This window comes from Leptodactylus fuscus, chromosome 4 (assembly GCF_031893055.1).
Source record: "Leptodactylus fuscus isolate aLepFus1 chromosome 4, aLepFus1.hap2, whole genome shotgun sequence".
Classification (NCBI taxonomy): domain Eukaryota; kingdom Metazoa; phylum Chordata; class Amphibia; order Anura; family Leptodactylidae; genus Leptodactylus; species Leptodactylus fuscus.
Genome location: NC_134268.1, coordinates 208,158,955 through 208,184,561, shown reverse-complemented (window position 1 = coordinate 208,184,561; position 25,607 = coordinate 208,158,955). Strand labels below are relative to the sequence as shown.

Sequence of the window (25,607 nt, the reverse complement as noted above, 5' to 3'; positions counted from 1 at the left end):
GTACGCCACAAATAGAGTTGCCTGAGGTATGAAAAAGCACATTTGGACAAGCCAGCTTCATTTTGGAAGAAGGTCATGTGGACTGATGAAACAAAGATTGAGTTGTTTGGTCATACAAAAAGGCGTTATGCATGGCGTCCAAAAAAAACAGCATTCCAAGAAAAACACATGCTACCCACTGTAAGATTAGGTGGAGGTTCCATCATTCTTTGGGGCTGTGTGGCCAATGCTGGCACCAGGAATCTTGTTAAAGTTGAGGGTCGCAAGGATTCCACTCAGTATCAGCAGATTCTTGAGAATAATGTTCAAGAATCAGTGACGAAGTTGAAGTTACGCCGGGGATAGATATTTCAGCAAGACAATGATCCAAAACACCGCTCCAAATCCTCAGGCATTCATGCAGAGGAACAATTACAATGTTCTGGAATGGCCATCCCAGTCCCCAGACCTGAATATCATTGAACATCTGTGGGATGATTGGAAGCGGGCTGTCCATGCTCGGCCACCATCAAACTTAACTGAACTTGAATTGTTTTGTAAAGAGGAATGGTCCAAAATCCCTTCATCCAGGATCCAGGAACTGATTTACAAGCTACAGGAAGCGACTAGAGGCAAATGGAGGAGCTACTAAATATTAATGTGGGGTAAAAGGACCAATGACTCAGATTCGTTCTGAATCCGGAAATGAGGAACTGCGCTCTCTTATTTGGTAGTTATAAACACACGGTTTTATTGACTTCAGACAAACTTTCACACAACGCGTTTCGGGTGTTACACTACGCCTTTCCTCAGGTGTATTAGTCTCCGTAACCGAGCCCAGCGGTTACGGAGACTAATACACCTGAGGAAGGGCGTAGTGTAACGCTCGAAACGCGTTGTGTGAAAGTTTGTCTGAAGTCAATAAAACCGTGTGTTTATAACTACCAAATAAGAGAGCGCAGTTCCTCATTTCCGGATTCAGAACTAATCTGAGTCATTGGTCCTTTTACCCCACAACATTACACCTGCGAGGTGTCAGGAACTTTGCTGCCTCGACCTAGGAGAAGCAATTTTGCGTATGCATGTGCAATAGTGTTGTGGCTTCCATCCACAACCCTCCAAGGTGAGCCTTTTTTTCATTTGAGCATCTATTTATCTAGAAGTTACCACACCACGGTTTGCTCGGTGTCCCTTTTTGTTTTTGCTACTAAATATTAATGTCACTTTTCTGTTGAGGTGCCCATACTTTTGCACCGGTCAAATTTTGGTTTAATGCATATTGCACATTTTCTGTTAGTACAATAAACCTCATTTCAATCCTGAAATATTACTGTGTCCATCAGTTATTAGATGTATCAAACTGAAATGGCTGCTGCAAACACCAAAATATTTAGAACTAAAAATGGTTAAGATTAATAGGGGTGCCCAAACTTTTTCATAGGACTGTGTAATAACTATCTGGACATATACTTTAGGTATATTCAAACGTATAATAGATATTAGTTTATCTTGGAACCTTCTATGTGAATTAGTTACATTTTTAGCATACAGGATCACATTTTCCCGGCTGGTCTCTACTTCCTGGTCCCATCTGGAGACACAGGAAATGCTCCTCACTGCTGTGACCACTGATTGGCTGAGAGGACATTTCCTGTTTGTAAAGACTGGACCAGGAAGTAGAGACCAGCGGGGATCAGACATCATTGGAACTGGAGCACCAGGGCATTGGTGAGGTAGGAATCACTATTATTTATTTTCTTATGCTATGCTGCTCAGTATTAAATACTAAATTATTCCTCTGGACAATCCCTTTAATTACATTTTAAAGGCAGAACACAGGGCTGTGTTGCTATGGCAACTGGAAACAAAGCTGGATTATGGGATGTTATAAACTGTGAAGAGAAAGCTAAGTATGTGTGCAAGAAGTGGGCTCATGGAGTGACAACGCCGCCCGTCCCAACAACAACACCAGAAATACCATGTCCAAGTGGTTGGACTCCATCAGACCATTCGTGTTTCAAGGTAAAGAAATCTCTCCATGTGACAATTACAATATAAAACCCTATGTTGTAGTTTTAGTTGGAGATACTTTAAAATTTGACTTCTGATCATACATGACAATGTGCTCATAAACTTTATTACCCACCTTGTACATCAAAAAAAGTCTTTTGGGCATATGTGAGTGACGTCCCGGGTCCTTTCCTGTGACTACAGAGGCCACTCATTGGCCTTAGCGCTCACGTGCAATGAGGATTATTGCATAATAAAGTCCACATCTAAGTGCCAGGGACAGGTGATTATGTTTTGTGGGTTTTTATGTCTCATCTTCGGCCTACTGGACCAGAACTGTAATTTCTGGTCAACCCCTTTAACTATGGAAGTCAATGCAGGTCAAGTAGATCCCATAATCCCCAATGGGCAATAATGGCAGACATATTTGGAGCTCCAAATCACATGTTCCTTGCAGTACCCAGGTAGCTCAAAGGGACTCATAAGTGTGTGAATCAGCTTGTTTCTTCTAGTGGTAATTAGTAAATATGAGCAAAGTTTTGAAAAATTTGATTTGGCCGCTCCTCTGGATTTCCCAAAAAGATTTGATTCTATTTGAATTAATTCTCGGCAAACAGCATTAAAACAACAGCTATTTCCTGGGTGCTGTGAGGCTTTATAGTGGTGTAGAACACTGTGCCTTGAAATAACATGCATAGGGATTCTGCTGTGGTAGTCAAACAATACAGTGAGTCAGTATGACACGCACATGACAGGTTTCGTTTTTAGAACTGCTGTGCACCTCACTTACGGGGCCAAAACTGACCAAATAACTGAAGTGTGAACTGAGCTTTATACGTCGATGCTAGTGCCAGGTATAAACAACTGTGCAGAGGATTAAAGGGATTCTACCACTAAAACACATTTTTTTTCTAGTTAACACGTCGGAATAGCCTTTAGAAAGGCTATTCGTCTCCTACCTTTGGATGGGCTCTCCGCTGCGCCGTTCGTTCAAAATACCGGTTTGTACTGGTATGCTAATGAGTTCTCTCACAGCGATGGGGGGCGTCCCCATAGCAGGAGCAGCGATGGGGGCGTCCCCATTGCAGCTCGAAAACCGACCGCAGCGCCGCCTCTATGGTCTTCTGTATCCTCCCCTTGCTTCTTCAGCGTCCTGTCGGAGGCCTGCGCAGTACGCTCTGTTCGGCGAAGATTGCCGAACATACTGCACATGCGCGAAATTGCAGTGCCCGCACTATGGCTGGGACCGCAATTTCGCGCATGCGCAATACGTTCGGCAATCTTCGCCGAACAGAGCGTACTGCGCAGGCCTCCGACAGGACGCTGAAGAAGCAAGGGGAGGATACAGAAGACCATAGAGGCGGCACTGTGGTCGGTTTTCGAGCTGCAATGGGGACGCCCCCATCGCTGCTCCTGCTATGGGGACGCCCCCCATCGCTGTGAGAGAACTCATTAGCATACCAGTACAAACCGGTATTTTGAACGAACGGCGCGGCGGAGAGCACTTCTAAAGGTAGGAGACGAATAGCCTTTCTAAAGGCTATTCCGACGTGTTAACTAGAAAAAAATGTGTTTTAGTGGTAGAATCTCTTTAAGATTCTACTATTGTGTGAAAGAGCGCACTCCTTTTACACTCGTCTGCTGATTCCACACAAATGTCTACAGAACCTGTTGTAGTAAATGCTTATATAAGTAGAGCCCCCTTGACAGAGTCGAGAGAGCGTCATAGTGACATAGAGACATAGTGCTGAGGTAGCAGCAGCATGAGGAGCCAAAGAGCGGCAAGGTGATAAAATGTGGAGGCCGCAGCAGCATAAAGAGTCCATACAGCGATCCAGTGGCAGCGTGAGCAGGTGGCAGCAGCGTAAGGAGGCCATAAAGTCAACCAGTGGCAGAGTGTAGAGGTTGCAGCATCATTTGATCTGCTGCATTAGGCATTGGTGGGTGGAAATCCTGGCTGATCCACACCTGATTTATCTTCACATAGGTCAGTCTCTCCAAATTTTGGGTGGACAGGCGAGTACTCCGAAAACTCCGAACAGAATGGATAATATGCCCCTTATGTCTTTCCCCACTAACAAACACCTGGAAAAAGGTGTTAGAACAGATAACTTCAGATATTAGTGGATGAGAATTCAGTGTTGTTTTTTTTTTTTTTTTTTTTTTTTTTTTGCTGTACTGCACTGTAAAAGGCTTGTTGTGTTCCACCTTGAACACACAGTTATGAGTAATGAGCAGCAGTATAACGGCAGTGAGCGCTGCAATGTATATTAAGATTCTTGCTGTTTATGACGCCACACCAAATTTTTCTTTAATTTTTTTCCCTATACGTTCCCTGCACTTGTGATCCTTTATCCCTGAACATCCGTTTTCTTACACCATCCCTAGCTCCTGCTGCAGTCTTTCCCTGCAGTAAGAGCGATGTGAAATGACTGTACCTAAAAAGGCTGCTGGTTTTTATAGGGATGTGACATCACGGGGCCGACTGGCTGCTGATTAGCTGAACGCTTGGCATTGTGGATGATCCCACGTTCCCAGAGTTCTCTAGCCCTTGTCCTAACATGTGCAGCAGCCATTATATTAAAAAATGCGATTCAGTGCATCGAAGTGTAAGGAAATCCAGATTCTTGGTGAATTGAAGATTTCCTGAAATTTGGATCGAATTCCACTTCTGCAGCTTCGATTTGCTCATCTCTAGAAGATAGTGCCAATGAAAATAGTGTATTTCACACTGCCCAGAAAGGAGCAGAAGATACAAAGCTGTGTAGAGGGAACAGCTTTTACCCAAAAGGAATGTTTGCAAATAATGGAAACTCCAAAGACTTTCCATGCAACACTGCAAAAAACTTGCAAAATGCAAAGAAATTGACCTGCAGAAACATTATTATTAATCTGCAGCATGTCATTTTTTGATGTGGGAAAAACAAGGTCCTCTTTAACGGGTTGTTCACATGGCAGAAAATGAAAAGGTTCTTCTTCATTTTGGAGCCCTCCCCATGGCACAATGCCACAACTAATGAGACCAAGATGAATTGGCCTGCTTTGATGCCCCCTGTAGTTTTCAATGGAATTCATCTCAAAATCAGATACATACACTAATGGAAACTAGTCCTGTCTACACATGACAAGCTGCAGCCATCATATGTATTAACATATAAATCAGGATGCAGGAACCAGCAAGGGACCAAGCAAGCTTAATTTGGTAGATTTTACAACAAATCCATATGAGCCAATTGAATCGGTCAAAAAAATTTACAAACTTTATTTGGTTTTCCAACAGTTTTACTCTATGGAAAAGTTTGGTAAAAAGACTTGGTTTGAATCAAAAGATTTTTGCAGAGCTATAGGAGGTGACTTAGCCAGTCTCACCAGTAAGAATGAAGCAGACGCAGTGAACAGAATGAAGGGGTAAGTAGTCTGAAGAGTAAGGTCTGAAGAGACCCCAGATTATAATTTTACATCCAGCTCTATCCGAACAATTTTGGTCTGAACTGAAACAGAGGTTCACTATGTTCGAGCAAAGGATGAAACAAATCTTTAGATTTTTTTCCCATTTTTATGGTTTATATACAACATTTCATCATGTCTGTCATTGTATATACAGTATTACTATAGCATCATCTCACCATGTCTGTCAGTGTATATACAGTATTACTTTAGCTTTATCTCTCCATGTCTGTCAGTGTACTGTATATACAGTATTACTATAGCATCATCTCATCATGTCTGACAGTGTATATACAGTATTACTATACTATCATCTCACCATGTCTGTCAGTATATATACAGTATTACTATAGCTTTATCTCACCATGTCTGTCATTGTATATACAGTATTACTATAGCATCATCTTACCATGTCTGTCAGTATATATACAGTATTACTATAGCATCATCTCACCATGTCTGTCAGTATATATACAGTATTACTATAGCTTTCTCTCCATGTCTGTCAGTATATATACAGTATTACTATAGCTTTCTCTCCATGTCTGTCAGTATATATACAGTATTACTATAGCTTTATCTCACCATGTCTGTCATTGTATATACAGTATTCCTATATCATCTCACCATGTCTGTCAAGTATACAGTATTACTATAGCATCACCTCGTCATGTCTATCAGTGTACAGTATAATACAGCATTACTATAGCATCACCTCACCATGTCTGTCAGTGTATATACAGTATCACTATAGCATCACCTCACCATGTCTGTCAGTGTATATACAGTATCACTATAGCATCACCTCACCGTGACTGTCATTGTGTATACAGTACTACTATAGCATCACCTTACCATGTATATCAGTGTATATACAATACTACTATAGGATCACCTCCCCATGTCTGTCAGTGTGTATACAGTATTACTACAGCATCTCATCATCACGTCTGTGGAGAATCTTTAAAGTGTAACTAAACTTTCAGACAACTTTTAATTTTCTGGCATTATTTATATCATTAACACATTCTTTAATATACTTTATTAATACATTTTGTCTCCTTTCTTTGAAATCCTACCCTTCTTTATTCTTCCCTTTGCTTCTGTATTGAGAGGTATTCCTGCCTCTTACTGCATGGAGTATGGGGCTTTGTAATCACCTCTTTCCTTAAAGGGATTCTACCATTAAAACATGTTTTTTTTTCTAATGACCACGTCGGAATAGCCTTAAAGGCTATTCGTCTCCTACCTTTTGATGTGGTCTCCACCGCGCCAGTCATCAGAAATACCGTTTTTTCCCGGTATGCTAATGAGTGTCCGGCAGCAATGAGGGTGGGCCCCAGCGCTCATACGCCGATGGAGGCGTCCCCACTGCTGCCGGAACTGGGCAATCCAGCCACGCCTTCTTCCTGATCTGCCTCCTCCCCTTCTGTGTCCTCTTCTTTCGTCGTCATGGGTGACGCATACGCAGTCGGCTCTGGCAGCGAGACCCTGTTAGAGCTGACAGCGCTGCAAAATAGAATCCCATTGACTTCAATGGCTTCCGTTTAGTGCGCGTAACACATTGAAATCCATGAGTTGAATTGGCTCCCATTGAATTCAATGTGTTACGCATGCTAAACGGAACCCACTGAAGTCAATGAGATTCTGTTTTGCAGCACTGACTCTGACACGAGTGTAGGTGTCAGAATCAGCGCCGCGTTACATCGTGAGAACGGATTCTTACAGAGGCAGGACCTCATAGGTTGCCTGTCAATAAAACACTGACGGCGAGTAATAAACTACATCAGTATTGTAGTGTATTATATGAGCGATCAGAGGATTGTACAGCCAAATGGGACTAAAATAAATACCTATATATAAAAAGTTATACATGTAAAAATTTAAACTAAAACAGTAATATAATATGTTTGAATTGTTGGTACAGACCAAGAAATGTCAGGATATATCTAGGTACATTGCAGTATATTCAATTTTTATTTGTATATTTATTTTTATATTAGATCTTATGGCGTGTACAGTAGAAAAATCTGGATTGGCCTAGTGAGGAGTGGTCCGGGTAAAGGCTTTGTATGGTCAGATGGCTCACCTGTAAGTAATGTCTCATGTCTTGTTGGAACAATTATCATTAGTTGACCAATATTAAACAAAACACGTCTCTGGACGCAGATCTGAGTTGAAATTGGGACATACCTCCCTCCAACCGGGACCACGGGACACGTCACTGGAATCGTGAATGTCCCGTGGAAATCGGGACGGTTGGGAGGTATGGTGTTTGTCTCTGTGTGTGTGTGTGTGTGTGTGTGTGTGTGTGTGTATGTGTGGTGTGGAGAAATTTAGGAGCTACAGTAACCTGGGGGCAAAGATGGAGGGGAGGACATGAAAATGGGGACAGATGGAGGGAGGACATGAAACTGGGGACAGATGGAGGGAGGACATGAAACTGGGGGCAGATGGAGGGAGGGCATGAAATGTCATGTGACATCCGTGCGTTAATAAAGATAGCCAACACCACCTAAGACTGCAGCGGAGCCAGAGACAGGTAAGTAACTTTTTTTTTTATGTCTGTATCTCCCCTCAGTCTCCGATTATTATATTCTGGGGTCTGAAATACCCCAGAGTATAATAATTGTTCATGGGTGTATATAGTTCTAAAACTTTTTGGAAAAAAACCCAGTCTCTTGCCATAATGTGACACCCTTAACTTGTGTATTTCTGTGTTTAGAAAAGGTAAGGTGTGTTTTTTTTTTTTTTTTTTTTCTAGTATTTTTTTTAGCAGGGCAAACTATAGTTTTGATTAAGACCATGTTGGGGAATATCTGACCTTTTAATTACATTTCTTATTAATTTTTTTGGGGAGACAAAACAGTGGAAAAAACCTAAGATTTGCCTATTTTGATGATTTCTTCCAATTATGGAATTCGCTGTATGGGATTTTTTTTTTTTCTAAAATTTAACAGTTTGGGCATTTTCACATATGATGAGTTGAAGTAAGTTTATTTCGAATTTTTAAAATATTTTTTAAAATATATATTTTTTAAGTAACCGATTACTGATATTTTCCTTTTTTCTTTTTTTTTTTTAAATTAGTTGAGTTATGAAAACTGGGCCTATGGGCAACCTGACAACTACAACGGAGAGGAGTCTTGTGGGATGATACTTGGTTCAATATGGTGGAATGATGCGTATTGTTACAGTTTAATGGACTGGATTTGTATGCTAAAAAAAGGTACAAACATATATATAAAAAAAAAGATAATATCCTCCGATAGATACAGTGGGTACGGAAAGTATTCAGACCCCTTTAAATTTTTCACTCTTTGCTTCATTGCAGCCATTTGCTAAAATAAAAAAGGTCATTTTATTTCTCATTAATGTACACTCTTGACAGAAAAAAAACTGAAATGTAGATATTTTTGAAAATTTATTTAAAAAAAAAAGAAATATCACATGGTGATAAGTACTCAGACCCTTTGCTGTGACACTCATATTTAACTCACATGCTGTCCATTTCCTTCTGATCCTCCTTGAGATGCTTCTGCTCCTTCATTGGGGTCCAGCTGTGTCTAATTAAACTTATTGGTCTTGATTAGGAAAGGCGCACACCTGTCTATATAAGACCTCACAGCTCACAGTGCATGTCAGAGCAAATGAGAATCATGGGGTCAAAGGAACTGCCCAAGGAGCTCAGTGACAGAATTGTGGTACCATTTACTGAATAGCTTGTTGACTTTTTTTTTTTTTTTTTTTTTTTTTTTGCTTCCCTCTGGAGCACCGACCTCCTCTCTGCTGCTCTGATGTGCACAATTCCCTTATTACCAGGAGATAAAACTCACAATGTAAGTCTATCAAGGTTGTGATAGAGCTATTACCCTGCGCCTGCCTAGTGTGTGGCTGCATGTGTTTACAGCTGCTGAAACTAAACTGATCTTTCTCTATCCCGTCCTTTTTTGTTCACTTTTTTCTATTACTATAAGGAGTATTAGTATAAGAACTTACCATGGGCTGGAATTTGATGCAGAAACTCTTATAAAGAAATCCTTTTTGAGCCTTTTTGTCTGAAGCATGCCTCCACACAGACAAGGAAGACTGGTTTACACTAAGGAGACACTATTACACCTTAGAAGCATGCTGCAGGACAAGCTACAGGGCAAGCATGCTCTTACCATCCCCCACGAACTAATAAGGAGACTTAGAAAACGCGGAAAACGAGCCGGCATACTGAGACGCGAAGGAAGAAAACGCAAAAAGCATGTGATCCCGTCCATCATTATGGGGAATGTGAGATCAATTGTGAATAAGATGGATGAACTGACAGCACTGACCAGACATCAACAGGAGTTTCGTGAGTGCAGTATGATGCTGTTTACAGAGACTTGGCTTACTGAAATCACTCCGGACATACTTGCCTCCGTGGAGGGCTTCAAACTTCTTCGGGCGGACAGAACACTGGAGAGCGGTAAGCGAATAGGCGGAGGAATTGCAATATTTGTCAATGAGAGATGGTGTAATCCAGGACATATTGTGGTTAAGAAACAATTGTGTGGAAAGGATATTGAACTGCTAGCCGTGGGCATGAGACCTTTTTACCTGCCAAGGGAACTATCACATGTTATTGTACTAGCTGCCTATGTCCCCCCCTCTGCTAAAGCTGACGCTGCCTGTGAAGTCCTCCATGCTGTTGTGAGTGAGCTGCAATCATCTCACCCCCATGCCCTGCTCCTAGTGTCTGGAGACTTCAACCATGTCTCAGCATCCACTCTACCAGGCTTCACACAGTATGTAACCTGCCATACAAGAGACAACAAGACGCTGGACTTGCTCTTTGCCAATGTAAGGGATGCATATAACTCATCTGCCCTACCACCCCTAGGCAGATCAGATCACAACCTGGTACATCTGCGACCCACATACATTCCACTGGTGCGCAGAGAACCGGCGGTTACCCGTACCGTGAAGATTTGGTCAGAGGGAAGTGTCGAGTCTCTAAGGGACTGCTTTGATATAACTTTATGGGAAGTGTTTCAAGACTCATTTCCAGAGGACATTGAGGGACTCACACATTGCATAACGGACTACATTAATTTCTGTGTGGACAGCACGGTACCAACTAGGAAGGTGAGGTGTTTCTCCAATAACAAACCATGGATTAACTCTGAGATTAAAACTCTCCTCAAGCAAAAAAAGAGAATTTTTAGGTCTGGGGACAAAGATGGCCTGGGGGCGGTTCAGAAACAGCTGAGACAATTGATCAGGGAAGGGAAAGCCAACTACAGACGGAAGATGGAGCTACAGATGGGGGAGGGTAGAATCTCTGAGGTGTGGGACAGCCTTAAGGCAATTTCAGGACACAAGGAAAAGACAAGGCACCGAACAGTAGGGGACAGGAAGTGGCTTAACGAGCTTAATCTATTCTTCAATAGATTCGACTCCAAGCAAATGCTCCCTCCACCAGCATGTCAGCTAACCGCCCTCCCCTCACACACCAAGACCCAACCCCCACCGACCTGCGGTCAACTGCAATCTGACTATCTGATCCTGCAGGAGTCTCAGGTGTGTAAGGAAATGAAGAATATTAGAGCGAACAAAGCGGGGGGACCTGATGGTATAAGCGCAAGAGTTCTTAAAATGTGCAGTGACCAGCTGTGTGGTATTATAACGCACATGTACAATATGAGCCTGAAGTTGGGGGTGGTACCTCAACTGTGGAAAACATCTTGCGTGGTACCAGTCCCAAAGAAACCCAACCCGATGGGCTACAATGACTACCGACCTGTAGCACTGACATCACACCTAATGAAGGTCCTAGAGAGACTGGTCCTGACACACCTACGCCCCCTAGTGAGCTCCGCTCTGGACCCCCTCCAGTTTGCTTACCGGCCAGGCATTGGGGTAGATGACGCCATCATCCACCTTCTTCACAGAGCTCTCTCTCACCTGGAGAAACCCGGGAACACTGTGAGAATAATGTTCTTTGATTTCTCCAGTGCGTTCAACACCATTCAGCCAGGGCTACTGAGGGAGAAGCTGAACCTTGGTGGTGTGGACCATCACCTGTCCAACTGGATCCTAGACTACCTGACAAACCGCCCTCAGTATGTGAGAGCCCAGGACTGTGTGTCTGACACTGTGATCTGTAGTACGGGGGCACCACAAGGTACAGTTCTTGCCCCATTCCTCTTCACACTGTACACTGCTGACTTCAGGCACAACTCATCCAGCTGTTACTTACAGAAGTACTCCGATGACTCTGCTATAGTCGGCCTTATCACTGATGGCGATGATAGGGAATACAGAGACTTAAACCGGGATTTTGTTGAATGGTGCCAGCAGAACCAGCTCAGGATTAATGCTGGGAAGACCAAGGAGATGGTGGTGGACTTTAGTAAACGGAGAGGTGCTCCGACCCCGGTGGAGATCCAAGGAACATGTATTGAGATAGTCAGGACCTATAAGTACCTGGGCGTGCTCCTCAATAATAAACTAGACTGGGCTGATCACCTGGAGGCGCTGCACAGAAAGGGCCACAGCAGACTCTACCTGCTCAGGAGGCTGAGGGCCTTCGGAGTCCAGGGGACACTTCTTAGGGCCTTCTTCAACTCTGTGGTTGCCTCAGCCATCTTTTTCGGTGTGGCCTGCTGGGGAAGCAGTATATCAACCAGGGACAGAAATAGACTTGACAGGCTGATCAGGAGGGCCAGCTCTGTCCTGGGGAGCCCCTTGGACCCAGTACAGGTGGTGGGTGACAGAAGGATACTGTCTGTGGTGACCTCCATGCGGGGGAACAAATCCCACCCCATGTATGGGACCCTGATGGGACTTGGCAGCACTGTAAGCGACCGTCTGCTTCACCCCAAGTGTGAGAAGGAGCGCTATCGCAGGTCCTTCCTTCCAACCGCGACCAGGCTGTATAATCTACATCAGACCAAACGAAGAGCTCTCCGCACAGAGAACTAATGATTATGAGGATGACCATGAGGTCTTCCTCTTTCTCTTCTGTTTTTCCTTAGCTGCCATGGACTCCTAGTATATCTTCTCTTCTCAGCTTATCTGTGTCTACGTCTGTAACATATTACTCTGTATTATCCTGTATCTGTATTACTATGCTGCTGTAACACGCTGAAATTTCCCCAAGGTGGGACTATTAAAGGATTATCTTATCTTATCTTATTATATTTACAGTCTGACTTCCGGTTCATACAGGAATTGTGTGCACCAGAGGAGATCACATAACTTCATAATGAAGCTGTCAGTACATATTCAATAGCATTACCTTACACACAGGCTTATTTTCAAACAAAGGGATACTTTTTTTTTTTTATTATAGAGCTTCTCTAATATATCTACCCCTCTGATAATCCTCCTTAATTGATTAATAATAAGAGTTAATTTTTGTTGCTTTTACACTTTAAAAAATGCCTGAACTTCATGTTTTATACAAGCGTAAAAAAGAAACAATAAATGAAGGAAAATATAATTCTATCTATCTATCTATTCACAAAATTCCTCATGACTGACTTAGAACGAGCAAACAACAAGGGAATGAGCTGTGAGACTAACATGAAAGTCACAGGGCCAGTACTAAAATTTACATTTTCTTATTTCTAGGAGCAGAATTAAAGGAAGAACCAAAACTTCCTGGTAAGTTACTTATTTCTCATTCTGTAAGGGGAGTTTTACACAAAGCAATTTTTTTTGGATAACACAACTATTGTTTTTGATGCAGGTTTTTTTTTTTTTTTTTTTTTTTTTTTTTTTTTAACAAAGCCAGCAGTAGATGCAGTAGGAAGGAGAAATGTATGTTCTTCATCTATATTTCCCATCCCCAATGGCAAACTTCCACAAAAACTGTCAGTTTTCCAAAAAAGACGTTGTGTGAAACAACCCTAAGGGTCCATTCTCACGGAATAATGTGCCGCGTGATCTGGCACGTATATGGCGTGTGAGACTTTGCGCGCCGTAAAAGCTCCCATTGATTTCAATGGGAGCCTGGATCGTATACGCCGCGTTATTTTGCAGCTGTGATTTTGAAAGTCACATTACATTTTTCTACACTGTCCTTCATTGAGTTTTGCAGCATTTATTTCTAGAGTTCTGCAGACTAAGGCGCCATTCACATTAAATGCAATGTCAGTGACTGGAGGTTATTCACATGACCATTATTTTGATGGTCTGTTGTAATGAACTGTCAAAATATAGGCCATGTTTTATTTTTGTCTTCTTTTCTATTGTTCAATTTTCATTAATCCCTCCAAACACTGTCATGTATAAGCGATCCGTAACCTGTTCAGCGAATCACTGCAACAATGTGTAAGACACAAAAACAACCTAGACCCCTGGAATAATACAGACCCAGACTAGACCTCCTAAACTAATACAGACCCCAGACTAGACCTCCTAAACTAATACAGACCCCAGACTAGACCTCCTAAACTAATACAGATCCCAGACTAGACCTCCTAAACTAATACAGACCCCAGACTAGACCTCCTAAACTAATACAGGCTCCAGACTAGACCTCCTAAACTAATACAGACCCCAGACTAGACCTCCTAAACTAATACAGATCCCAGACTAGACCTCCTAAACTAATACAGACCCCAGACTAGACCTCCTAAACTAATACAGGCTCCAGACTAGACCTCCTAAACTAATACAGATCCCAGACTAGACCTCTAAACTAATACAGACCCCAGACTAGACCTCCTAAACTAATACAGACCCCAGACTAGACCTCCTAAACTAATACAGACTCCAGACTAGACCTCTAAACTAATACAGGCTCCAGACTAGACCTCCTAAACTAATACAGATCCCAGACTAGACCTCTAAACTAATACAGACCCCAGACTAGACCTCCTAAACTAATACAGACCCCAGACTAGACCTCTAAACTAATACAGACCCCAGACTAGACCTCCTAAACTAATACAGACTCCAGACTAGACCTCTAAACTAATACAGGCTCCAGACTAGACCTCCTAAACTAATACAGACCCCAGACTAGACCTCCTAAACTAATACAGACCCAGACTAAACCTCCTAAACTAATACAGACCCCAGACTAGACCTCCTAAACTAATACAGACCCCAGACTAGACCTCCTAAACTAATACAGATCCCAGCCCAGATCCTCCAAACTCATTTCAACACTAGATCTCTAAATTTATTACAGATACATTTAAATATAACATTTAAGTAAGTGCAAACCCTCTACAGAACCAATGATAAATGCCAGTGCTCATAGTTGACCCCCTAGATAAATGCAGACCCCAGCAGCCCAGATACCCTGTAAAAAGGAGAGGAAGTGCAGTGGGGACGTTTCTACAAGACCATGAGAAGTAATTAAAAATGGAAACTTCAATGATTTATATGAAATTCCACAATGTATCTTTCTCCTTCTGACCTTGGGTTAGGGCAATATGTTTGAGGGGCAAATATTCTTATACCCTTAATCAGTCCTTCTGTCTACGGCTGACACTTTGGCCTTTGCCCATGGCTAGTAAGAAAAAGATGCATTGAAAAATGGCAGAATACACAACACGTACCACAATACATTGCTCCCTGTGCCGCCATGATCCCTGTTACATTTGTGTGTTATTTGTGTCAATCCTTCCCACTTGTATATTATAATAATATATTTGTGTCCTATTTATATCATAGAATATGAAGTTACAAGTGACGGCTGGCTGATCTACAATGACAGCCAATACTATATTATCACGGAGGAAAAACCGATAGAGAAAGCTCAAGAATTTTGCAAACACAGTTTTTCTCATCTTGCCACTATTGACAGTGAATCTGAGAGGAATTACGTCTGGAGCTACGTAAGTGTGAATACAAATATTATTCTTATTTTATGCTACGGGGTCCACAGAAATTTTTAATTGCATAATATTTTAAAGAGAGTCTGTCACCAGATCCCAGCATATCACCCCAGCCCTGCAGATAGATAGGTTACTGTCACCAGACCCAGCATATCACCCCAGCCCTGCAGATAGATAGGTTAGTGTCACCAGAACCAGCATATCACCCCAGTCCTGCAGATAGATAGGTTACTGTCACCAGACCCAGCATATCACCCCAGCCCTGCAGATAGGTTACTGTCACCAGACCCAGCATATCACCCCAGCCCTGCAGATAGATAGGTTACTGTCACCAGACCCAGCATATCACCCCAGTCCTGCAGATAGATAGGTTAGGGTTATCTAAATCACAGTGTTTCCCCCTTGTGTTTCATGCAGCTTAACTTGAACTTTTGCTATGTAGACTGTATCAGCAGAGTCTGGGGAAATGTATATACTATATATAAAATATACAGGCTACACTGTACATAAACACTGTATATAAATTAGGTGTAGCTATACTTCCAACTCTCCCAGAAATACCAGGGGGCTCCCAAAAAAAAAAGTAGTGATCTCCCGGATTTGCAGAAGAGCTGGCACTGCAGAATGCACCAGCAACTGCCGGGTTAGGAATCTTTTTATTTGTGACTTAAGCCTCGTTCACATCTGTGTTGGTATTCTATCTGGGGGAGTCTGCATGAGGACCCCCCCCCCACACCGAACAGAATACCAAACGCAACTACAAGCGGTGTGCCAGTGAAAGCACACGGACTCCATAGACTATAATGGAGTCCATGTGCTTGCCGCCCGATCTCTGCAGGGATCATGCGGACAGGAAAGTAGTTCCATTATAGTCTATGGGGTCCGTGTGCTTTTACTGCACAGTGCTTGAATTTGTGTTCGATATTCCGGGGGGAAGGGGTTCTTCATGCAGACTCCACCGGACGGAATACCAACGCTGATGTCAACGAGGCTTTAGGTACTTTATATGATGGTCATGACTGAAATGGGGAAATGTTCGACAAATTTTGTGCCAATATCACGTAACAGAGGGAGTGGTGATGCCCAAAAGTAGCATAGCCATGTTCATGGGGGGTCAGGGTGCACCCATATGGAGTTAGACTCTGTTCAAACAAATAAATGGTGGTGCACTTTGTATGCCATTCCTAGAAAATTGTTGTCAAGCATGGGTATCACAAATATGGTACCGACTCAATAAAATTATTATATTATTTATTCCGCATGACATTTAAAGAAAATCATGAAAATGACAAAATGAAGTGTTTTTGCACTGCCCCACCCCCAAAACTAATGAACGTTAGAGAACCAGCTGTTATTCGTACAGTGAGGATCTGGTCAGAAGAGTGTGGGGGCTCTGAGGGATTGTTATGAGACAACTACATGGGAAGTGTTGCAGGATTCCCATCGGAATGACATTGAGGGGCTTACATACTGCATAACGGACTACAGTACATTAATTTCGGTGCAGATAACACGGTACCCACAAAAGCAGTGAGGTGTTTCTCTTATAACAAGCTATGGATCAACTCTGATATAAAAGCTCTTCTCAAGGAGAAAAATAGAGCCTTCAGGTCTGGAGATAATGTATGCCTGGGGGTTGTGCAAAAGGAGCTGAGGCGACAGATTAGGGAGGGGAAAGCCAATTACAGGAGGACGATGGAGCAGCAAATGGCTGAGGGATGTGTCAGTAAAGTTTGGAATAGTCTTAAGGCAATATCTGGTCACAGACACCCCATCCTCCATGCAGCAGGAGACACAAAATGGCTTAATGAACTAAATCTATTCTACAACAGATTTGATCACATACCACCTCACATACCACCTCCTCCCATGTCATTCAACCCCCACCACCACCACCACCACCACCACCACGGCCCCAGCGCCACCTGCTTTTACTCAACTGCCCACCTGGTTACAATCTGATCTTCACTGAGTCTCAAGTGTGTAGGGAAATCAGGAAGATAAAAGCAGGCAAGGTCAGAGGACCCGATGGGATAAGCGCGAGAGTTGTGGTGTTGTTACACACATGTACAATATGAGCCTGAAGCTGGAAGTGGTACCACAACTATGGAAAACATCTTGTGTGGTACCAGTTCCAAAGACACCTCATCCGACGGACCTCAATGGCTACAGACCTTTAGCACTGACATCCCAGTTGATGAAGGTTCTAGAGGGACTGATCTTGACACATCTTGACACATCTGTTATGGACCTCCTCCAGGTAGCCGGGCATTGGGGTAGATGATGCCATCATTCACCTTCACAGAAATCTTTCTCACCTGGAGAAACCACGGAACACTGTATAATAATAATAATCTTTGATTTCACCAGTGATTTTAACACCATTCAGCCAGGGCTACTGAGAGACAAGCTGGACCTGGTTGGAGTGGAACATCACGTATCCAACTGGATCATAGACTACCTCACAAACCGACCTCAGTATGTGAGAGCCCGGGGCTGTGTGTCGGACACTGTGATATGTAGTACAGGGGCATCACTAGGTACAGTTCTTGCCCCTTTCCTATTCATACTATATACTGCTGACTTTAGGTGCAACTCATCCAGCTGTTACTTACAGAAGTACTCCGATGACTCTGCAGTAGTAGGCCTCATCACAGATGGAGACGACCTGGAATACAGAGACTTAAACTGGGACTTTGTGGAATGGTGTCAGTGGAACCATTTCAGGACTAATGTCGGGAACACCAAGGAGATGGTGGTGGACTTTAGTAATTGGAGGAGTTCCCCGAATCTGAGGGCCATCCAGGAGATAGGCATTGAGATAGCCAGGACCTATAAGTATCTGAGTGTGCTCCTCAATAATAATCTGGACTGGGCTGATCACCTGGAGGCGCTGCACAGAAAGGGTCACAGCAGGCTCCACCTGCTCAGGAGGCTGAGGGGCTTTGGAGCCCAGGGGGCACTTCTTAGGGGCTTTTTCAACTCTGTGGTAACATCAGCCATCTTCTTCAGAGTGGCCTGCTGGGGGAGTAGCATACCAGCCACAGACAGAAATAGACTTGACAGGCTGATCAGAAGGATCAGCTCTGTCCTGGGGAGCCCCCTGGACACATTACAGGTGGTGGGTGACAGAAGGACACTGTCTGTGGTGAGTTCTCATGAGGTGAGAACATCTCATGTATGAAACAGTGTCAGCACTGGGCAGTACTGTCAGTGACCGACTGCTTCACCCCAAGTGTGAAAAGGAGTGTTATCAAAGATCCTTCCTCCCAACCATGGTCAGGCTGTATAATCAACATCAGGCAAAGCGAAGATCACTCCACACAGAGAACTAAATGATCCTGAAGTCTTTCTTTTCTTTTTAGTTGCTATGACTGGTATCTTTTCTATCTGCTATGAACTTGTATGTATTATTTATTGTAAAATATTACTGTATTATCCATGCTGCTGTAACACACTGAATTTCCCTATGGTGGGGTTATTAAAGTATTATCTTTATCTTATCTTAATGAATTATATGTACCCTAAAATGATGCCAATAAAAACTACACCTCACTAAATGTAAAAGTAAAAACACTGTGACTCTTAGAATGTGTTTTTGAAAATGAGAATAAATAATTTCTTGGTCCAAAATAGGCCAGTCATTAAAAGGTGAATTAAAAATATCCATGATTCTAATGTGAACAGAGTCTTAATCCCTTTAATCTTTTATTTTCCATTTTTAGATATCTTCCATAGGAACAATGAAAACTTATTTCATCGGCCTACGTTTGGGACCGGATAAAGAATTTAAGTAGGTGCTTGATGGAGAAAGTGACAGTAAACTGATTATAGCTGTTGTCTGTATACTTGACGTACATTGAGAAGTGTGAGGACCAAAGTGGCATCCAGTCTAATGGTGGGGAAATTTTTGTGTTGCTGCCATGTTTTGCCATACATTACAGCCCCATATGGTCATGGCTACAAGTACTTGAAACCAAAAGCACAAAAGACCACACCTGACCAATAAACGACTAGACTGGCCAGTTTTTACTGACATATCAGTACAAGAGATGGGCGATCCGCTTTGTCACAAGTTGGGTTTTGACCCTAATATCCAAAATAGTTTTTGGGTTTTTTTTAACGAAACTGAACAATTGGGGATTCATCGTGAACAAATTTAAATGACCCCCATGACATACATTGTAGTAAATTATTATAATCTGAGGTCTCTTCAGTCCATAGAATATAATAGATAGTAACACAGGGGAGGTAAAAAAAATAAAACAAAAACATTTATACTCATCTTTCCGCACATCCTCGCAGCATCTGTCAGACTCCTGGTGATGTCATGTGCCCCGGGTGCCCACCCATTTTGTATTTAGTCTGATCATTCTCCTTTAAGCATGTGTATTACATTTTAATTTTGATGACGCCATGTCTTTATTATTAGATGGATGGACGGTTCTCCAGTTGACTTTGTCGCCTGGGAGTCAAATCAGCCGGATTTTGCCAATAATGATGAGTCTTGCACCGAGATGCGACCACCATTGGGTATGGATTGAGATTATAATGACATTTCTATAATTTTGCACTGCGCTGTAGTTAGGGGTAGTCAGGGGTCCATTTTCTTGGCCATCACTAATATGCTGTTACTTTCCATTGCTCTGTTTTTATAGGGTATTGGAATGACCTAAATTGTGGCGTTTATAATGCATTTATCTGTGAAAGAACAAACAGTACCATTAATGCCACGTTTGCCCCAACTCTTCCTGCCCCAGAAGGTGGATGTCCAGAAGACTGGATGCCATTTGGACAGAAGGTAATTTCATCAATATTAATATTACTGCAGGATATAGAATATAGAACATGCAGAACTACAATAGTAACTTGTATATCCAGCCCTAAATATAAGCTACAGTGAATTGTCATGTGCGGTCGGACTCTGTTCTGTTGGCTTAGATATGGAACATTATAGGCAGAGGCCAAATACCGAGCCCTAAGGGAAAGCCTCCCACCTTTTATCCTCCTTAGCTGAAAGGACACAGGTGAGCCCGTAGCCATTGCACCCCCTATGACAATGCCCCTGTATCTAGGTGGTATTGGTGACACTTAACTCTTGACTATTCCCAGGAGATCTTACATGTCCTTTAACGTCCTCTCTTCGTTTGCTCACTTGTAGCCATATGACCCTTCCTCCAAACCCCAGTCATGTGGGCCTATCCCTGTAGTTCTACCTGCTCATTTTTATTATTAAATTGCTAATGTTAAAGGGTCTTCCCATCTTCAAGCTCATGGCATATCCACAGGATGCTTGTTAAGGACAAAATGGATCCCTCGAAGTATGTTGTAGGGCTTCTAATTGATGTTCTTATCGCAGGCCTGGAGAAGACAAGCACACTGCTTAGTGTATCAATGAATTCTGTTTATTGTGCCAATATCTCCAATTCTGATAGTGCTTTGCAACATGTCCAGACATTACAAGATTAATAGGTATAGGATTCATTCACACAAAAAGATAAGAAAATACACAGAATACCAGATGCATCGGCTCACAATGAGGCCTCCGATATAAGAATCACAAACATTTCCATGTCCACATTTCTTAACCCTTGGAAACAGACTCTACCATATAGAATAACATAATTGTATATAGTACGATACAAAATGGATGACAGATACCAAATGAAGGATTATATAATGGAGGATTAACTCTATCATGCTTGATAGATCCCACCTCTAGAACACCTGTACTGAGAATGCCACGTCTTGTGGCTGCTGTGACTGGAGAGATGCTCAAGCCTATACATAGACCTGCAGAAACCACGCAGAAACCTCCAAACATGTTTCTCATTTATTTTACTAAATTCCCATAGAAGTGTGCACCCTCCTCTCCAGGTACAACAAGTGTGAGACACCAGGGAACACCAGGTCTTGGTATAGGTGAAGGTCTCAGAATGGGATCCCCAACTATCAGACATTTATGTTCACAATAGGAATCCTACTAATATTATAAATGTGAAAGTTTGGATGTTTGTTAATCATGCAAAAATGGCTGAGCAGATTTGGATGAAATTTGGCACATAGTTTGTAACCTCAATTAACACATAGGCTACTTTTTATCCCGGTAAATGACATAGCTTCATGACTGTTATGAATTTATGTTCATATACTATATTACACTGCTGTTGCCAGCAGCACTATCTCAGTTATTTGGAGTTTGCTGATAAAGCCTGGTCTGTTATCTCTCTATGTAAACACACAGATAACACTGAGTCCATTGTGTGCATCATTTGCATATGATCTCATCTGCTAAAGTGCTAAGACACTGAAATGGGAAAACCCCTTTAATCCAAATTGGAAGTTTGTCAATTTTAAACATGCCAGGAAAAACAAAATCTAATTTGTTTCAAAATTCTAAAACAACAAGGACTATGAAGGTAGCCAGGAGTCAACAGACTTCTCATCAAGTGGAGATGAAGGGGGATTATCGATGCCAACAACACACTCATTATATGGCATCCCAGAGAGCTGCTGAGATGCCGGAAAACAATCACAGGCACAGTGCGAGGAGCAAGTTCAGCAGCAGGCCAGCTTGAGAGCTGTCGAAACGCTGGAGCAGGCAAACCATTGACGGCAGCAATTTGCTAAATGTAGGCGCATCATCAATGCCAACAACATGGAGACGAAGTTGTGGGCAGAGGATATTAGCCCATAAACAGTATGATTCCGAATGTCTGATAGATGATGGGTATACTGGGGAATGTTTGTATATGTCATACAATATAACCAAAGACTTATTTCTGAAATGTTACCTTATGGATTTGTTGTGATATTTATTAGTATCATCGTCTTTGCCATAATCGTATTCTGATATTCTCTATTTAAGTGTTACGGGATATTTGGCACAGGAGAAGATGAAGGGGTTCACTGGGATAATGCCAGACGTGCCTGTCAGTCCTTGGGAGGAAATCTGGCCACTATAAATGATGATTTGTTACAAAGTAAGTAATGGATAGACTTTTTTTTTTTAACTGTATTTTGTAAAGGGAACATCGCCAGACCCAGGATATCACCCCCGTCCCACAGATAGATGGGTTAGGGTCGCCTGAATCATATGGTGATAGACTTCACTATCTGGTTGAATAAATAAAAGATCGCCGATACATTCCTTTAGAGGGTGCGATCAATTACAACCATTTTGCCCCTTCTGCCGCTCGACTAAACTGCATTGCATTTCACTACATGGCGATACATATATAATACATACATATCATATGTTTCATTACAGCTTTTGTGATGTCTCAGTTATTCAACATTACGGTTGATGTCTGGATCGGATTACACGACAAGAATAGACAACATAGGTTTGTCTGGACGGATGAAGTTGGATTGTATTATTCAAACTGGGCCCAAGGGTATCCACGGTGGTCTAGAGGTTCATCTGTAAGTAATTTATTGTCTTTATATATAACACTATATATTAACAATGGAGGGGACTATTTGTGGCTGAACAGGTGGAATATACCTGTGGGCAGAGTAAGCCTGTGCCTATAGACTGGAGGAAGGGGATCTGCGGAATGGAAACCTTTACATGTGACAACACTGAACACTGGGGCAGGTTTACTAATACTGTGTAAAAGATAGACAGTGCAAACTGGGACTAGATAGTCTTAGACTACCCCAAATATATCAATGTGTCTGATAACCCCAAATAGTTGGGATTTTATTCCTGAAAGCATTCTTCCTTTTTCATGGTTTGGGGCACAGACAGTTCTATATACTACTGGAAAGCTGACAGTGTGCTGAATTCAGCGTACTGTCGTCTTTCACGATCTGTTCCCCGGGTAAACAGTTTTCGGTCCCAGTACCGTAGCTCTTTACAGCCAGAAGAGCGTTCCTGACAGTCTGTCAGGAACGTCCTTCTCCACAGCAGCGCCTATCGCGCTGTACAGAGTGAGCGGGGAGGAACGCCTCCTCCCTCTGCTCACAGTGCTCGCCCATAGACGAATATTATCAGGAGGGGAGGGAGCGTTCCTCCCCGCTCACACTGTACAGCGCGATAAGCGCTGCTGTGGAGAAGGACGTTCCTGACAAACTGTAAAGATCTACGGTACCGGGACCGATGGCTCTTTACCCGGGGCACAGATCGGGAAAGCCGACAGTGCGCTGAATTCAGCACACTGTCGGCTTTCCAGCAGTATATAAAACTGCCTGTGCCCCAAACCATGAAAGGTCCTCATTAAAACTTTAGTACAGCACTGTTCATGAAATTGTGTCATTTTTATAATTTTTTTAAAAAAATTTTTTTTAATTTTTTTTTTTTAAGGATGATTGTGTAGCTTTGCGTGGAAATTTACTGAATGCCGGTACCTGGATTGTGCTGGATTGTAGTCTGGAGAGAGGATACATCTGCCAGAGATATAAGGGTAAGATCAGTTATGGCGGAGACATTTCTTTTATCTATTTAAAAAACGGTTACTAGGGTTGAGCAATGGGGTCGGGAAAGATTGGATACCAATCAGCGATAGAGCAAATTTCATGATTGGGATCAGCTGGAAAATGATCGGAAATCAGATTTTCAAATCGGTCCTGAAATCTCAAGATCGGCTCAACCCTAATGGTTACCCGTGGACCCCATAGACGGTAATGGGATCTGCTGGATGTCCATCAGGTTTGCAGTGGTTTTATACTGAAACGTACTGATACTCTTTGCTGGATTTTTCTCTCCGTTGATTTTAGATGGAATCTGCAGTAGGGTCAACAGCGCAGGTGTGAACCTCGCCATATTCACACATTTTTTCAAAAGTGACATCACAGTTTTTTAGCCAAAGCCAAAAGAGAATGGGAAATGCAGAGGAAGATCTTACATTTCTCCTTCCTGCGGTATCTATCTCTGTCTTAGGTTCAAGGAACTGAATAAAAAACTGCAGTGGTGTTTTCCAAAAAATGCCGTGTGTGAAACTCCCCTCCAGGTAATAGTCTGTCGTCTTCCACTACATGTACAGTAACTCTTTTATCGTCATTTCTTCTTTAGATCCGAGTCTACCAGTTATCCCCACCAGTCCCTCAGACCACTATACATATGGAGACGCCACCTACAAGTTTGTTACAACCAAAAGGACGTGGGATGAGGCCCGTCAGGAGTGTCTGAAGGGTAATTCACAGCTAGCCAGCATCTCGGACAAGTACACCACCTATTTTCTAAAACTCCACCTGGCTAAACATAAGGAGCCATTTTGGATTGGCCTGTATAGTAGGAACGAGGTGGGAATATTTTTGATTTACTATCAATTTTTAATAAAATTAGAATTAGAAATGTGGAGATGTGTAAACAAGCAATATGGCGCAACGCCAAACTCTACAGACCATATATGAGGACAATAACTGAGAGAAGGTTCCCGCTCTGGATGACTCCGGCTACCCCCATCTGAAAGGCTCATACATACAGCTAACCCATAATCAGGAGTCCATTGTCATTTTCTTCTTAGCTCTCGTACATAAGGCACACTGTTACTAGATATTGTGCCAATTGGTATCAAAGCTAGTCATTAAAGGGGTTGTCCATTCCTCAAAAATGTAAAAATAGCTGAGAATTGTATAATATTATTAAAGACGTAATGTAATATCTTACTGACTCCCCATTGGTCCTATGCTTCTGTTTCCTGGGCCCTTACCGATTTCTGTATACTGACCTCCAGTGCCAACAGGTCAACATATGACCTCTGCAGTCAGTCACTAGCTGTAGTGGTGACCAGTCAACACCATGGGCCCCTGCCTGTATGAAGATTGTGGCCCCCACCAGACTGCAGTTTTCAGGGACTTTTGAATGTTCTGATTATAAGGTGAATGATCATTCATAGGATTTCTCATTCTCAATCAATTCCCAGTGTTAGGTTGGGTTTATACATTGCGCATGCGCCAAAACACTGCCGAATCCAGGGATCAGATAACTGTAGCTCAACATAATTTTATGGTCAAAAGTCACCAAGTATAGGACGGAGAACTTCACTGTGCATGATCAGTATTCTCTCTCGGTATGCCTGGTGTAGGTAATCACCACCCACACTATGATGTTGCCCCCTGCTTAAAACTACCGGCAGCTATGCATATATTTACAATGAAATATAAGATTCACAGGCCTCTCTATGGCATACACTTGTTAAAACCAGTGATAAATTTGAGAAGCCACGGGTCCCAGGAGAGTCAGACTCAGGGCAGGCGTCCATAAACACCATAGTATAAGCCAGCATTGAGTTTGGGGGACAGTGATTGGCTGCAGCCGTGATCTGCATGTCTGTGATAGGACTTGATCACTGAAGGTCAGAATAAAGAGACTGGAGGATGACCCTGAAAGCAGCTGAT

General features: G+C 42.5%; 1 protein-coding gene across 1 annotated transcript in view; it reads left to right on the top strand.

Moving 5' to 3' along the window:
• LOC142201186 (macrophage mannose receptor 1-like) overlaps nucleotides 1–25,607 on the top strand; it is a 59,276-nt gene that overhangs the window by 17,925 nt on the left and 15,744 nt on the right. Inside the window, exons 12-24 of the mRNA XM_075272014.1 lie at nucleotides 1,808–2,001; nucleotides 5,270–5,397; nucleotides 7,440–7,527; nucleotides 8,527–8,665; nucleotides 13,045–13,077; nucleotides 15,100–15,263; nucleotides 18,989–19,056; nucleotides 19,696–19,796; nucleotides 19,922–20,064; nucleotides 22,132–22,246; nucleotides 22,534–22,688; nucleotides 23,572–23,671; nucleotides 24,280–24,509. Coding sequence (XP_075128115.1) covers nucleotides 1,808–2,001; nucleotides 5,270–5,397; nucleotides 7,440–7,527; nucleotides 8,527–8,665; nucleotides 13,045–13,077; nucleotides 15,100–15,263; nucleotides 18,989–19,056; nucleotides 19,696–19,796; nucleotides 19,922–20,064; nucleotides 22,132–22,246; nucleotides 22,534–22,688; nucleotides 23,572–23,671; nucleotides 24,280–24,509 — 1,658 coding nt within the window. The remainder of the gene's footprint in view (nucleotides 1–1,807; nucleotides 2,002–5,269; nucleotides 5,398–7,439; nucleotides 7,528–8,526; nucleotides 8,666–13,044; nucleotides 13,078–15,099; nucleotides 15,264–18,988; nucleotides 19,057–19,695; nucleotides 19,797–19,921; nucleotides 20,065–22,131; nucleotides 22,247–22,533; nucleotides 22,689–23,571; nucleotides 23,672–24,279; nucleotides 24,510–25,607) is intronic.